Source organism: Dama dama, chromosome 7 (assembly GCF_033118175.1).
Source record: "Dama dama isolate Ldn47 chromosome 7, ASM3311817v1, whole genome shotgun sequence".
Classification (NCBI taxonomy): domain Eukaryota; kingdom Metazoa; phylum Chordata; class Mammalia; order Artiodactyla; family Cervidae; genus Dama; species Dama dama.
The window spans coordinates 31,746,955-31,763,656 of record NC_083687.1 but is presented as its reverse complement, the minus strand read 5'-3'; the positions used below and the strand labels follow the sequence as shown (position 1 = coordinate 31,763,656).

At 36.6% G+C, this 16,702-nt stretch overlaps 1 protein-coding gene and 1 pseudogene across 1 annotated transcript; both read right to left on the bottom strand.

Annotated features, from left to right (window-relative positions):
* Window positions 1-306: 306 nt before the first annotated feature.
* On the bottom strand, window positions 307-6,034 carry LOC133059300 (olfactory receptor 2J1-like; annotated as a pseudogene).
* Window positions 6,035-11,576: 5,542 nt separating this feature from the next.
* Window positions 11,577-12,521, bottom strand: LOC133059299 (putative olfactory receptor 2W6). The gene has a single exon (XM_061146287.1). The coding sequence runs from the start codon at window positions 12,519-12,521 to the stop codon at window positions 11,577-11,579; it is 945 nt and encodes a 314-aa protein (XP_061002270.1).
* Between the last annotated feature and the right edge of the window lie 4,181 nt (window positions 12,522-16,702).

Sequence of the window (16,702 nt, the reverse complement as noted above, 5' to 3'; positions counted from 1 at the left end):
ATTGTGATCAGAAAAGATGCTTGACATGATTTCAATTTTTTTGAATTTACCAAGGCTAGATTTATGGCCCAGGATGTGATCTATCTTGGAGAATGTTCTGTGTGCACTTGAGAAAAAGGTGAAATTTATTGCTTTGGGGTGAAATGTCCTATAGATATCCATTAGGTCTAACTGGTCCATTTTATCATTTAAAGTTTGTGTTTCCTTGCTAATTTTCTGTTTGGTTGATCTATCCACAGGTGTGAGTGGGGGTATTAAAGTCTCCCACTATTATTGTGTTACTGTTATTTTCCCCTTTCATACTTGTTACATTTGCTTTATATGTGGGGTGCTTCTATGTTGGGTTCTTATCAAAAGCCATTTTAATGCCCCTTTGACATCTGTATTCCTGAGTGTACATTAGTGGGTTAAGACTTGGGTAATAACAGTGTAAAAGGACAGTGAGATGAGCACCACAGGTGTTATCACCTTCTTCCACCCTCTGCCTGACTTGATCTTAGTCACAGCTTGAGTGATGATTCCATATGAGACAAGAAGGAAAAACAGTGGCAAAACAAGGTAAATTACTCCAAGTGTGTAAATGGTAACATCCATTACTTTGTTGTATGCACAGGCTGTCTTCAGAAAGGCAGGCATCTCACAAAAGAAGTTATCAAGTATGTGACCACATAGCAGCAGTGAAAAGGCAAAAGAGCTCATAGTCAGGGCACCACACATGCCGTCAACCATGATGCTGCTGCCATCTTCTTACAGAAGTGAGGTTGCATGATAACCAGGTAGTCCAGGGGTTGGCAGACTGCTGCATAGCAATCATAGGCCATGACAGCCAATAAAAGGCTTTCTGTTGCACCGAAGTCAAAGGTAAAGAAGAACTGTAGGATACAACCTGCATAAGTAACCAATTTGTTTGGCCCCCACAGATTTATCAACATCTGGGGAACAATACTAGTTGTGTAACAGATATCTAAAAATGTGAGGTTACTGAGGAAGAAGTACATGGGTGTATGAAATTGGCTGTCTAGAAAAGTTAGCAGGATAATTGCTGTGTTGTTTAGCAGAGTCATGATATGGAAGAGCAAAATGGTCGTAGAGATAATGGGGTCCAGTTGGGGTTGATTGGAAAAGCCCAGCAAAACAAAGTTACCACCTAAGCTGGCATTGGATATGTCCACTATCTTCACTTTTTGACATCTGTAGAAAGAGGTAATGAAGAAACCAGAAAGTGAGTGAGTGAGTGAATTTGCTTAGTCATGTCCGACTCTATGCGATCCCATAGACTGTAGCCTACCAGGCTCCTCTGTCCATGGAATTTTCCAGGCAAGAATACTGGAGAGGTTGCCATTTCCTTCTCCAGGGGATCTTCCCGACCCAGGGATTGAACTAAGGTCTTCCTCATTGCAGGCAGACGCTTTACTGTCTGAGCCACCAGGGAAGCCCAAAAGGGGGAACAACAGATTACAAAATTTTATTGTTCACATAGATGACTCAATGTTGTGAAGGAATAGTGTTTACCAACAAAAAGCTCACAAATTACGGGAAATGTCTTACTTGACCACTTTGTGTTTGGTTAACAAGCTGAGTAATGAACTGTGTTCCATCATTTGATTAGCTAAAATGATCTATCACCCTATTGCCAGAATTAGAAATGCCCACCTGTTTGTTTGGGACTGTCCACTTTGTTTCAATCATCTGCAAATCAATAATTTGAATAATTATTACTTGATAACATTTCAATGCCTGGCATAGCAGTTCCTTATCTATTACCTTTTTTTAAATAGAAAATGTCTTGATCTACTAAGCTGTCATTTTTCCAAATAAATCTTGAAATCAATTTATTATAAGTCAGAGAAAATATAGGAAGTTGTCTGAAGTATTTACGTTGTTTAAAAAAGTTTATATTTAAAATTTTCTTTTTGACGAATACAGCATGTCTCAATTTATTAAAGTTCTCCCACTTTGGTAAAGATGAATAGAACTTTTTCATAAAAATATTCTACATATCTTAATTTTATCTTTATTGATATATTTTATTTAATTGCTAACTTGATGGGATAGCTGTAGATTTTAAATATTTATTTTGTATATTCTCTTTTTGCTGAAACTATAGGGACCTGTAATCATTTTTATATGAATTTGTTATATTTAAATGGAGTGAATTATTGGTATGTTATTTTAAAATAATGATTGTTTTGTTTCTTCTTATTTTGGAGGGTGTATGCATACATCTCTCAGCTGTTAACAGACAAGAAAGTCTTGTTGATATTTGTTCTTAAACACTTTAGTTCAGATTTTCATTTTTATAGATGCAGAAAGCAAGGTATAATAAATTAAGTAAAGAATTAATTGTGTGTAACAAGGAAATGGGCTGTGCAAGGAAGCAAGTTATAATAAATTAAGAAAAGAATTAATAGTGTGTAATGAGAGAATTGGGCTGTACAAGGGTTCTGACCTGATAAAAGCTAGTCTGGTCACCTTCAACTCTCAGGTTATTTTGGTAGATAATCAGTCCCTGAAAAACTTGAGATGACTGCAGGGTTAGCATTTTCCCTACAACCTTTTGTCCAGGTTGTAATGAAAGTGACACTGACCAAATCGTACCACTCATATGGAGGTTTATTAAGCAGACATTAGCAGGTAGGCATATATTCTACCTGCTAGAATAAGACAGCTGTGCCATATATTCTATAAGCTCATGAAGTCCCAGCTCACTGCCATTTCAGATGCTCACTACTACCTTGCATAAAAGGTTTATTTGAAGATGTGACAGCAGAGGCAGAATTTTGGTTACTTTCAGGTAAAAAAAAAAAAAAAAAAAAGGCAGGATATAAGTCCATTTAGGAAACAAATCTTGGGCATTGTCACTAAAATTCTGGTTCCATACATTTTTGATTCTTATGCCTCTCATGCCAGAAGAGGAGTGTTTCTATTTATGTTAGACAGGCCACGTATGTTTGATACTACTTTTCACTGATAATCCACTTGAACATTAATTGTTATGCAAATTAGCAAGACACCAGCTGTTGATCAAGAAATGCTCAGTGGGAAGTTTTGTGATACCTGCCTTGGAAAACAGCCTTTCTGATTAAATGCCACCTAATGTGGTAAATGTGGTGGTGGTGGGGGCACAATAAGATAATTTTTGAATGGAATGAATTCTTTGTTTCCATCATATGCTTTTTCAGGGTTGCCTTTCAGTGTCTATAACTGTTCCTTTCCTCTTGCTTTTGCAGACTCCTTTTGGTTTCCCTGTTCTATGTTGTGGCTGAGTGTCATGTTCTATTCTTCAGGCAAGGGGTCTTAATTTTCCGTATCTTCCCTTGACCCTCACTCTAATCCTGCTAAATGAAATGATGCTCTGCTATCATCTCTATGTTAACAATATGTTTACATAAACCACACACATGGTATTTCTGTAGTCATGGGGTCATTTCGAGGCAGATGGTGGAATGGGAAAAATAAATACCTATGTTTATACCACTCTCTTGAAAGTCGTCTTCCTTTTTTTTTTTCTCAAGAAGACATGCAAATCATGATGATGCTATATTTAAAATATATCCTGAATACATTTCTCACTGTCTCCATTTAGGTCATGTCACACTGGTCTCCCTACAGGATAGATGCAGACAGCCTACAGAGCAGTCAATCAGATTATTTGAACATGCAAATCAGGTGCTGTCAAAATTTTCCAGTGGCTTCCTATCACTCCCCACTTTTATAAAATATTTTTGTCATATTTACTTTGCCTGTCTCTCAACCATTTGGAAATGAGTTGAAGATATCATGATACTTTCAGAATGCTTTCCTGACAATAGTGGCATTCTTTTTCGTAGTCACAATACCATTATGATACTCAAGAAAATTACTGATTCAATAATACATCTAACATCCAGCCCACATTCAAATTTCCCCATTATCCTCGAAAGTCTTATAGCTGTTTTTTCCCACACCATTGATCAGAATTCAATTAAGGTACACACATTGCAGTAGTTGTGTTTCTTTAGTCTAATTTGGAACTATGTGGAAATGGCAACCCACTCCAGTATTCTTTCCTGGGAAATCCCATGGATAGAGGAGCCTAGTAGGCTACAGTCCATGGGGTCACAGAGTTGGACATGACTTAGTGACTGAACAACCACAACAATACTGTCTAATGCAATGCTGTCTAATATAGTAGACTCTAGTCACATGTAACTACTGAGCTGAATGCTGTAAATGTGATTGAGATGTGCTGTCAGTTAAAATGCACACCAGTTTTGATTTTGTACAGAAAAAAGTAAGATATCTCAGTTTTTATATTGATCACATGTGAAATAATATTTTAGATATATCAATTGATTAAACATGATTAAAATCTCGGCTATTCATTTTAACCTTTTTAAAAATGACTGCAAGAAAACTTAAAATACTTATGTGACTTGAATTTATTGCTTATGTGGTATTTTTGTTGGATATGTGGAATCGGAACAAATCACTCACCTTTTTTTTCAAAGCATTGTTTAAATAAAGAGTTGAGGCAATTTGTTTTATAGGAAACAGGTCCCCAACCTCCAAGATCTAGCTTGATGATCTGAGGTGAAGCTGATGTGATAATAATAGAAATAAAGTTCAGAATAAATATAATGCACTTGCATCATTGCAATCTTCCCCCCCATGCCACCCCCCACCCCCCAGTCTGTGGAAAAATGGTGTCTTCTATGAAACCTGTCCCTGGTGCCAAAAAGGTTGGGAACACCTGTTATAGAACCATCCTACATTCTGAATGATCACTTTCAGAATAAGCTTTATTCTGAAGCTAGTATGTGAAGTATAAGGCCTCTCATTTTAGCTCCCCCCACTGTCCCTGTAGAAAGAATCTCCTACAGTTCTACCACTTGCTTTACACTGACTTTCTTGCTCTTTGGCAAGCACGTGAAACATACCTTTTGCAATTCCTGGGAATTCTCTTTCCTATATTTTTTTGCAAGACCGACTCCCTTACTTCATTCAGGTCTCTGCTCACGTTCACACACTCAGAACTTCCTGACCATCCTTTCTAAATAGCACTTTCCATGATTGTTTCCCGTTACCCTGCTTTGCCTTTCTTTTTTAGATTTCACCTTTATTGAAGTATAAAATTGTAGGATATTTAAAGTGTACATTGTGATTTGATATGTGTATGCATTATGAAAGTATATCACCCTCTTCCCCACCCATCTTGTTAATTGATACAACATCATCTCACATATTTATCCTTTCAGGGGGAGTGAGAACATTTAAGTTCTACTCTCTTAATAAGTTTCAACTATAAAATACAATGTTATCGACTACAGTCGCCAGGTTTTTACATGAGCTCTTCAGACCTTATTTATCTTATAGTTGAAGTTTGTAACCATTTCCCTCCCCTCCTTTTTGGTCACACCATGTGACTTGTGGGACCTTATTTCCTCAACCAGGGTTTGAGCTCAGGTCTATGACAGTGAAAGCATCGAACCTAACCACTGGACTGGCAAAGAATTCCCCTTGTAACCGTTTATAAATCTTTCTCTATTTCTCCATTCCCTAGCCCCTGTTTACCAAATTTCTACTCGTTTTTCTTTTTAATTCCACATATAAGTGATATGAAGTATTTGTTTTTCTCTGGCACTTTTCACTGAAGGTCCATCCATATTCTCACAAATGGCAGGATGTCATTCTTTCTCATGGATGAGTAATATTCCATTATATATTCTACATATATACCACATCTTCTTTATCTATTCATCTGTCAATTGGCACTTAGGTTGTTTCCATATTGCGGATATTGTGAATAACACTGCAGTGAAAATGGGAGTGCAGATATAATTTTGAGTTCTGTTTTCATTCCTTTGGATATATACCCAGAAGTGGGATTCCTGGGTCATATGGTACTTCTATTCTGAATGTTTGAGGAACTCTTATACTTTTAAAAATAATGATTTATACCAGTTTACATTGCTACTAGTAGTGCAAAGGGTTCCCTTTTCTCTATATCCTTATCATCACATGTTATTTGTGTTGGCTTTTTAATAATAGCCATTCTGACAGGTATGAGGCGATATTTCATTGTGGTTTTAATTTGCATTCTCCTAATGACTAGTGATGTTGGGCATCTTTTCATGTACCTTTGGCCATTTGTATATATTCTTTGGAAAAATATCTGTTCAGGTACTCAGTCCATTTTAAAATTGGATAATTGTTTTTTTGCAATTGAGTGTATGAGTTGCTTATGTATCTTATATATTGACCTCTTAGTAGATATATATTTTATGAAGATTTTCTCCTATTTCATAGGTTGTCTTTGCATTTTTTTTTAAACTGTGCTTTTGGTGTCATATCCAAAAAGCCTTTTATTTCCCACTATGTTTTCTTCTGGGAGTTTTATGGTCAGGTCATGAAATTTCAGTCTTCAATCCTTCTTTGTGTTAATGATTGTGAGAGGTGTAATACTTTGAGTTAAGTATTGTGAGAGGCCTAGTTTCATTTGTTTGCATGTGGCTATCCAGTTGTCCCAGCATCATTTATTGAAGAGACTGTCCTTTGGTTATTGCATGGTTTTGGCTCACTTTATTGTAAATTAATTATCTGTATATGTATGAGTTTATTTCTAGGCTTTCCATTCTTGTTCCGTTGACCTATGTGTCTGTTTTTAATGCCAACACTATACAGTTTCAATTACTATGGCTTTGTAGTATAGTTTAATATCAGGAAGTGCTGTGCCTCCTACTTTGTTCTTTCAAGATTGGTTTGGCTATTTAGCTTCATTACGGTTCCACACAAATGTTGGATTGTTTCTTCTATTTCTGTGAAAAATGCCATTGGAATTTTGATAGGGATTGTATTGAATCTGTAGATTACCTTGGGCGGTAGTATGGGTATTTTAACAATATTAGTTCTTATGATCTATCCTTGAGAATATTCATTGGTGTTTGAGAAGAATATGTGTTCTGCTATTCTTGGATGGAATGTTTTGTAAATGTTAAGTCCATCTGGTTTAGTGCATAGTTTAAGTCCAATTAAACCTCACTCAGGTTTGAGGTACTTTTAGATTTTTTTTTTCTTTTTGCTAATGAAGTCTGAAAAGACTAAGTCCATCCCTGTCAATTGCTTCTGATCCTCTTCCCATATGAGATTCTTAATGGTTTATATAAAAGGATTAATAGTTATATAAAACTAATTGCAATAGTTACTATTTATTGAGAACTTTAATTACAGACTATACTAACACTGTATGAAATATTTTTCTTAATCTTCTGTGTGGCAATGAATAGAACTACTCAAAAGTGAACCTGAGATCTCACTCTAGGTTGCCTAGGAAAGGAGCTAGCTGGAACTGGGGTTTCCCCTCTTCCTGGAGAGAAGGGGTGCACTTAAACTCAGTTTTCCATTGGACCAGTGCCTTACACTCCCTAACAGGATAGGCTCCAACTTTCCAGGTATTCATGGTCTTCAGGTGCCAGGCAGATAGTTTTACTCAAACAGTTGGTGTCTAAACCCAGACTGCCTGGCAGCCAAGTAGTCTTGATGTCTCACTAAGAAGTAGAATTGAAGTTTACCTTTTGAGAAGGTACAGCAGTTGTGTCAGGACTAGAACAGCTTGACCCTGGTGCTGACTCACCTCTCCCTGAGATTATGAGAGGGTGGGAGTACTTTGCCTCTTGTTCCTGACTCTTGGTTTCCTGTGTTTCCCCAATAAGTCTTGTTCTTTGGTTTTCACTGTGTGATGTTGCAGTATTTATCCTAATGCCTGCTACACCACATTCTTGCAGCAAATTTATGAATTAGAGATGCTGGGGATATCGAGAGGATGTGGGTAGAGTTTGCCATCTTCTTGGGAAAGAGTGTAAGTAATTATAAAAGTGTGTGTGTGTGTGTGTGTGTGTGTGTGTGTGTGTGTGTGTGTGTGGAGAGCTGGGTGTAGGTTGGAGGATTGGTTGATGAAGGAAAAATTGTCCGACCCTATGAAGATGGGGATCCAGAACGAAAAAGACAGCAAAGTGATCTGGGCCTCAAGAACCTCATGCCGAAGCAAATTTGGCCAGAGTTAATGGGCTGCACGTCCTCTGATGAAGATGGGTGAATTTCAAACTGGAAAATCTGGAAACAAAAATCTGCCACTAAGGGAGACTGAAGGCCGGGCTCACTGGTACAGAATTGTTATGAAAAAGCAAAGGGGAGAGTCAGTTTCCTTGTAAGAACCGCTGTGACCTCCTTAGCACTTTTTAATTTTTATTTTACTTTACAATATTGTATGGCAAAGGCTCCTTAGCTCTTTTTTTAAAATTAATTAATTAATTTATTTTTTATTAGTTGGAGGCTAATTACTTCACAACATTTCAGTGGGTTTTGTCATAAATTGATATGAATCAGCCATAGAGTTACACGTATTCCCCATCCCGATCCCCGCTCCCACCTCCCTCTCCACCCGATTCCTCTGGGTCAGTTCTAATGAGATGGATGAAACTGGAGCCCATTATACAGAGTGAAGTAAGCCAGAAAGATAAAGAACATTACAGCATACTAACACATATATATGGAATTTAGAGAGAAGGTAACGATAACCCTATATGCAAAACAGAAAAAGAGACACAGGAGTACAGAACAGACTTTTGAACTCTGTGGGAGATGGTGAGGGTGGGATGTTTCGAAAGAACAGCATGTATATTATCTATGGTGAAACAGATCACCAGCCCAGGTGGGCTCCTTAGCTCTTAGAATGTCAGCGCTTATATCTCGAAGGACCATTTTTCATAGCACCACCTTGTGGCAGTAAGCCGAAATGGCAGTAGTGAACTTAGCTACCAGTCCTTTCCTGGTCGGGTATATGAACGGATATAAACTCATTTTTGGAATTTCGGGTTTGGAGATCGTTCTAGAGGAAAAACAGTGCAAAATGGAGACAACGTTCTGTTAACACTGCAATTGGGGGCTGATGAATAAATTGCAAAATAATGCAATAAAGAAAAGCAATGGGCCATATTTAAGTTCATGAAATGTTTCTTACCAGCAGGACAGCAAGGATGGAAACTTTTCTTTTGATATTTTGTTTGGCGCACAAGAACTTAAAACCCATCATTTTCATGTGGCTACTGTGAATGTGCACTTAAAATATTAGATAAACATACGTTAAAGTTATGTTATTCTTTGATGTTATTTCCTTTGATGATACTACTGTATCTTAAAAAATTATAAATTCTCTTGAATCCTCAACTCCAAAGAAAAACCTATATTTCTGCAGACTAATGATAATAATTAGTGTCTTCTTCAAGAAGTATCTGCTGTTTCTGACAAATGTCAAATAGCTAATATTCTCTCTCAGAAAGGAATTGTTTTTCCTAACAAAGGTTTGCCTTTGTTTAACAGAACTGAAAGTACAGGTGAGAAATAGCCTAATGTCAGTTTTTCCCAAATATTTGATACTTCAGGCAGATGGTGGATTCATTTGCACTTGAAATGACATAGCAGTGGCACTGTAGATGTGAAGACTTTCATTTGCAGAGATGATCTTAGTCTCTGAAATGATCAACTTGTAGAGATGTTTAATTTATTCTCCAGCATAGAGATCCCCAGATTTTGAATGTATTTACCAGTAAAATAAAGTAAAAATGGGATTAAACATATGATTACTAAATTTTTGTTTTGTCAAGTAAGAGCATCAAAACCTTCCCCCCAAACTACCATCTACTACTGTGAGTTGGTGATGGACAGGGAAGCCTGGTGAGCAGCAGTCCATGGGGTGGCAGAGTCGGACATGACTGAGTGACTGAACTGAACTGACCACTATAATTCAAGAAAAGAAAGAACATTATAAAGTGAAAGTGCAAGCAGATAGTGTTAAATAAGGAATAGCCTTTTGTATTGACTTCAGTATAAATGGTCAACTTGTAGTTGTTTATTCGCTAAGTTGTGTCTGACTCTTTTTGACCCCATAGACTGTAGCCCGCCAGACTTTCTGTCCATGGGATTTCTGAGGCAAGAATACTGGAGTGGGTTGCCATTTCCTTCTCCACAGGATCTTCCTGACCCAGGGATCCAACCTGTGTCTCCTGAATTGGTAGGCGGATTCTTTCCCATTGAGCCACCAGGGAAGCCCCAGTGTAGTAGCCCTCTGCTCTGTTAAAACTTGAGGCAGAAGGTGGACTGCGTGTTGGTGAGCTGTTAGTCTTCACCACAAAGATTCCTCTGGCAAAACCAGGTGAATGAAAAAGTGTTATTTCTAATATAAGTGATATGTCTGGGAGGAAAAAAAATCAGTACAATCTTATCTGAAATAGATGCTTATTAATAATATTTTCTCAGTGTGTATGCCCAGAAGTGGTATTGCTGGGTCATATGGCAGTTCTATTTCCAGTTTTTTAAGAAGTCTCCACACTGTTCTCCATAGTGGCTTTACTAGTTTGCATTCCCACCAACATTTTAAGAGGGTTCCCTTTTCTCCACACCCTCTCCAGCATTTATTGCTCATAGACTTTTGGATAGCAGCCATCCTGACTGGCGTGTAATGGTACCTCATTGTGGTTTTGATTTGCATTTCTCTGATAATGAGTGATGTTGAGCATCTTTTCATGTGTTTGTTAGCCATCTGTATGTCTTCTTTGGAGAAATGTTTGTTTAGTTCTTTGGCCCATTTTTTGATTGGGTCATTTATTTTTCTGGAATTGAGCTGCAGGAGTTGCTTGTATATTTTTGAGATTAATCCTTTGTCTGTTGCTTCATTTGCTAGATGCCCATCAGCAGACGAATGGATAAGGAAGCTGTGGTACATATACACCATGGAATATTACTCAGTCATTAAAAAGAATTCATTTGAATCAGTTCTAATGAGATGGATGAAACTGGAGCCCATTATACAGAGTGAAGTAAGCCAGAAAGATAAAGAACGTTACAGCATACTAACACATATATATGGAATTTAGAAAGATGGTAATGATAACCCTATATGCAAAACAGAAAAAGAGACACAGATGTACAGAACAGACTTTTGGACTCTGTGGGAGAAGGCGAGAGTGGGATGTTTCGAGAGAATAGCATGTATATTTTCTATGGTGAAACAGATCACCAGCCCAGGTGGGATGCATGAGACAAGTGTTCGGGCCTGGTGCCCTGGGAAGACCCAGAGGAATCGGGTGGAGAGGGAGGTGGGAGGGGGGATCAGGATGGGGAATACGTTTAACTCCATGGCTGATTCATGTCAATGTATGACAAAACCCACTGCAATGTTGTGAAGTAATTAGCCTCTAATTAGCAACTAATAAAAAAAAAATTCAACAGAAAAAAAAATATTTCCTCAATCTTTTGTACGTTGCTATACTTACCACATTTCATATTATTTATCTGTAGTCCCTGATTAATCTTGAAGCTTTTAAAAGTATGAATTACATTTTATTTATGTATCTTTATTTATCTGTCTCCTTATCATTTATCCCTACTTCCTATTTATTTACAGTCAGTACCTAGTACAATTCTTGGTACATGGTAAACACCCAAGAAGTGCTCTTTGAATAAATGTACTGATTGATCTTCTGTTGGGAAAGGTCAATATTATTTCTTTAACTCTCTACACTCTGGTTTTTCAGTTTAATTCATGACTTTGCTGGCCATTTTTTTATCCACAATATTCTCTTTATTGCACTCTTTACATCTTTGTTTCTTAAAGTGTATATCAGAGGGTTAAGGCTGGGTGTGACAATTGTGTAAAAGAGAGTAAGGAACTTCCCCTCATCTTGTGAGGTGCTAGTTTGTGGCTTCATGTACATATAGATGATTGTTCCATAAAACAGAGATACTACTGTGAGATGGGAACCACATGTATTAAGGATCTTTCGCCATCTTACTGCTGACTTGATCCTCATGACAGCTTGAGTGATAACTCCATATGAGATAAGAATTAGTGACAGAGGTACCAGAAGAAATACCACTCCAAGAGCAAAGACAACAACTTCAATTACTTTTGAATAGACACAAGCCATCTTGATCAATGCTGGCATCTCACAGAAAAAATTATCCACCTCCCGGTGCCCACATCTTGGCAACTTCAAAGTCAAAGAGCAAAGAATTAAGGCACTGCCAAGACCACCTAACCAGGCAATCAACACCATCTTCTGGCAAAGCTCAGGGTGCATTATTACTGTGTAGTGAAGAGGTTGACAGACAGCAGCATAGCGGTCATAAGCCATCACAGCCAAGAGAAGGCATTCTGTGGCTCCCAAGTCAAGGGCAAAGAAGAATTGGAGCACACACCCTCCATATGTAATAGACTTTTTTGGACCCCACAGATTTACCAGCATCTGGGGGATAATGCTAGTTGTGTAACAGAGGTCCAAAAAAGACAAATTGGATAAGAAGAAATACATGGGTGTATGGAGCTGGGTGTCTAGGTAAGATACAAGAATGATAGTTGTGTTTCCTACCAGTGTAATAATATAGAAGATGAAGGCAACCACAGAGATGATGTGTTCCAATTGGGGCCGATCAGAAAAGCCCAGAAGGATGAAGTCTGTTCTGGAACTTCCATTGCTGGTTCCCATTGCTCCTTTTGCAAAACTAGGAGGCTGTACCATGGTAAGAAAAAATAGTGTCAGCCTTAGGTAGAACTAAAAACCTCTGAAGTTTGTCATGAATATCCAAAGGCCACTTATTTGCATGCTTTCTCCCATTTTGGAACACCTCTTAACATATCTGCTGTGTTCATTTCCCCAAATCTCTACATATTTAATCATATCAAGTGTAGTTTTATTTTTTATTTTTGCTATGCCATGTGGCTCCCAGGATCTTAGTTCCTTAACGAAGGATCTAGCCTGGTACCCCAACAGTTAAAATGTGGATCCTAACCACTGGGCCGCCAGAGAATTCCCCAGAATGCTTCTAAAGATAATTTTTGACCACTGAGTCACACAAATATTTTTCTTACAAAGCTGTTGAGCTTAAGGTAAAAGTTAAATGACATTTTCCTGGGGTAAACTCTACCATTTGCTAACAATCACTTTCCATATTCACTTACAAATGTCTATATCTCAACCTTTATAAGTATAATAACAATTATCATCACAACCAGCATTCTCTTCCACTTATTCCTGATTTTTAACATTACACTGTTGTTTGTATTAATTTTGATGTTCTTAACTATCCTGCCTTTTTTTTGTGCAATATGTTTTTGGTGCCAGGAAAAAAATCCTTTTTATTAACCTTTATTTACTTGCACAGATGCTATAGATTTCTTTGAACATCTTTATGAATCTTAATACACCATCTCAGCAGTCTTATTGTTTTGTTGCAGAGTTAAAAGTTGAACTAATTCCAGAAGGCTTTGGTCCCCACATACACATGGTAGCAATCTGCGTTAGCTCCTATTTACCTGTCCCTTCAGCAAAATTAACAAGGCAGTTAATTGAAACAAAAAGTTTATTAAACAATCAATGAGTTGTTTTTCCCCATGGAATTTACTAATTACATGAGCTTATCCTCTGGTTGCTTTGGAACTCTATAGGTAAAACTATCACCTAGTTTCACTCTAAAAGAATACAGATTAGGGATATAATTATATCAGTCTTACTTTGTCTGGATATGTATCATATCATTAAACAGATGGAATGTCTAATTACTGAGTTAGTTTATGAATTTTTTAATGTATATAATCTCAGACCGTGAACTTCAGTCCTAAATGTAAACTTTGCATTTATAGTGTCTTTGGGTCAAGTAATAATTACCTATTTGTTACAGTTATAGTAAGATAAGGTAAAGATAAATTACCTACAGTATATCATTGTTATAAGCATTTTAATTAGAACATTATATATTATAATCATGATGAAAGAACTGTTATTATTAAGTAGTATGAAATAGAGGTGTAGTTTTTCTCAATATAAAATGGAAATTTAATTTAATTATGAGTGTCCAGTTTCTATGGAGTAGATGTCAGACTAAGTTAAGCATATTGCTTAAGAGCACGAGTTCTTGACTCAGAGTGCTTGGGATCAAATTCCAGCTTTACCACTTAGAAGCAATGTGTCCTTGGGCAATTTATTTAACCTGTCTGTATACTAGGTTCTCTATGTATTATGTAAAGGGAGATTGTGAAGGTTAATATTTGTGAAGGCACTTGGAAGTGAATCCTTCTTCTGTGGAAGGATTTCCAGTGAAAGGCAGAAAGCCTTCGTTCACGTTTAATTCTAAAAATGAAAAGCTATATTCACCTACCCCCAAATAATTGTTACTCTATTTATCCCTTATTTCCTTTGTTTTTCATGCTGGTGATTCACTATGTGGTCTACAACTAAACTGGAATGCTTAAATATTTTTTTGGCATCATTTTTTAGGTGCACAATCATACTTATGTACACAAATTTACTTTCAAACACAGTGTACAGATTGAACCAATAAGCTTCAGAAGGAGGAGAGGACTTGGTTTCCAAGATGACTTGATTACAGAATGCACTTGGCTTGTGTTGACCACTTCAGGTTGGGATAGTGTTGGGAATTAAAGGCCACAGAATTTTAGAGTTGAAATGAACCTCGGGCACCATGAATCCAGCCTTCTATCCTGCACAGGAAATCCTTCCACAGGAGGATTCACTTCCACTCCTGCTGTCATAAATTCAGTGACAGGAAAGTCATTTGCACATGAAGCAACCTCTTTCTTTAATCAGTGTCTCTTACTTACTTATGTAGAACTCAAAGATGCCTTTTATAACATCCAGGTACTGGCTCTTTTTCTTTTTTCTGGAAATAAATACAGAATAAGTCAATTTGACATGGTTTTATAAAGGTAGTTTTATTATAAAATAAGACATATATACAGAAAGAAAAATAAAAGCTTGGTGAGCTAAGGTGAATATTTTTGTCACTGACACCCAGGTCAAGAAACAGAATGCTGTCAGCCACCCCAGGAGCTTCTCTTTGTGCCTCATTCCAGTCATAACCCTTCTCTGTCCTTGAAAGTATCCACTATCTTGATGTTCATAGTAACCACCTCCTTGTATTTTACTAGTTTAATTAATCAAATGTGCATCTGTAGACACTATTGTTTAATTTGGTTCATTAAGAATTTTTATATGTCTTTTAAGTCTCTTTTAATATTAGAATCTATTGTTAAATATACAGTTACATTTATGTTCCCAGACCAAGTGCATAAGTCACTGAACAATCTTTAGCTACTATGCTCTTCTGGCTGCTGTCCATTGGATGCACCATGGTTTATCAAATGCCTCAGAATAGTGAGTTGAGAAGTAAACACAGTGCACCAGGTGTGCTACACTGTTGAAGAGGATGGTGACAGTCTATGATTTACACAAGCTTTCTAAAATACTTTAGCCAGTTTTAGCAGGTGGAAAACATTGCAGTCTTAATTTAAGCTTTGGATTATATAAGGCCCCTTGTTAGAAGTGCTGTCAAGACAAGGATTATACTTTATGTAATTTACTCTTGTGAACCCAAATATAAGACTTCATTTTATGCTTTTTAGTATTTTGGTTTAAGCCTTGAAGTCTCAAAATTTAGATATCATTTTAAATTTAAAAGTCAATATGATATAAAAAAGAGACTTAGAACATGAGTTGAAGAAATAGATGTTAAAAAGAGCCATGCTATATTTTAATTAAAACTCACTTTCATTTTTCATAGTATGAACTTCAGTTTCTAATAATGTAGCATAACTTTACATTTTCCTTTCTTCAGTGAAATCTAAGACAAATGAACCAGACATATTTAAACATAACTTGAGTGTACACAATGATATGGAGATAAAACTAGATACATAAAATTTCATAGTTGTGTAAAATTTTATAAAAAAATGATATTAAAATGATTTTTATAACTGTAAAGTAAGATGTACATTGCTGTAACCATACAAAGCCAAAGCAGAAAAATACAATATAAAAGTAGTTAAGACCCCCGACTCAGTCAGACCATCCGTGATGGTATTAGAACACCCTTCAGCTACTTTCTCGCTGTGTGAACTGAGGCAAACTAATTATCTTCTTTAAGCCAGAGTTTCCTCATCTGTAAAATAGTTATTCTAGAGCACCTGCTTCATAGAATGGTTTGTGAGGATAATTAAATGATATATTGCATATAAACTGTTTAGTAAGATGCTCAGCATAGAGAACATTTACAAAGTTAAAATATTCGCTAACTGCTCTTGTTGAAATTTAATATAATCTTCATTCCTGAGAGGGAATTACTATATTAGGGTTTATTTTTATCTCACATATCTGTCACATATTTGCTTTCATGTTAGACTGAGATCTAACATCTGTGCTACCTAGGATCTGTTTTCTACTCCATGTCTTCTGTTGGAGATAGCAGGGCATACTTACCAGAAGAAAAAAAATATTAGAATGTAATTATACTTTCATGAGGGAAGAATTCACGGCTGTCATGCTCTTATGTAGTCCATATTTACTTCTGTGCACACTTTGATGATCCTTCATTTCATTGATAATTCAGAAAAATTGTGTGGCAAGTCACTGAGTCTATGAAATATTGGAATAGCCACCAGTTTCTTATCCTATTAATAACATGACAATCACATTCATATTTAAATACAAAAGCTGAACTGAGATTAAATAGATGTCTCCATCTAATGTGGATTGGAGAAAAGCTAGATGCGGGATTGGTTGAAGAGTTGATGAATTAGGTTTTGTTAAATGTGTTTTTGATAGTGTTTTTGTAGTCTTTTACTGTATACTCTTGTTAAATGCATTTTAGGTTG

What these genes read in the sequence shown, in the direction of transcription:
- LOC133059299 (XM_061146287.1), bottom strand. Translation starts at nt 12,521, where the DNA reads ATGGGAACCAGCAATGGAAGTTCCAGAACAGACTTCATCCTTCTGGGC.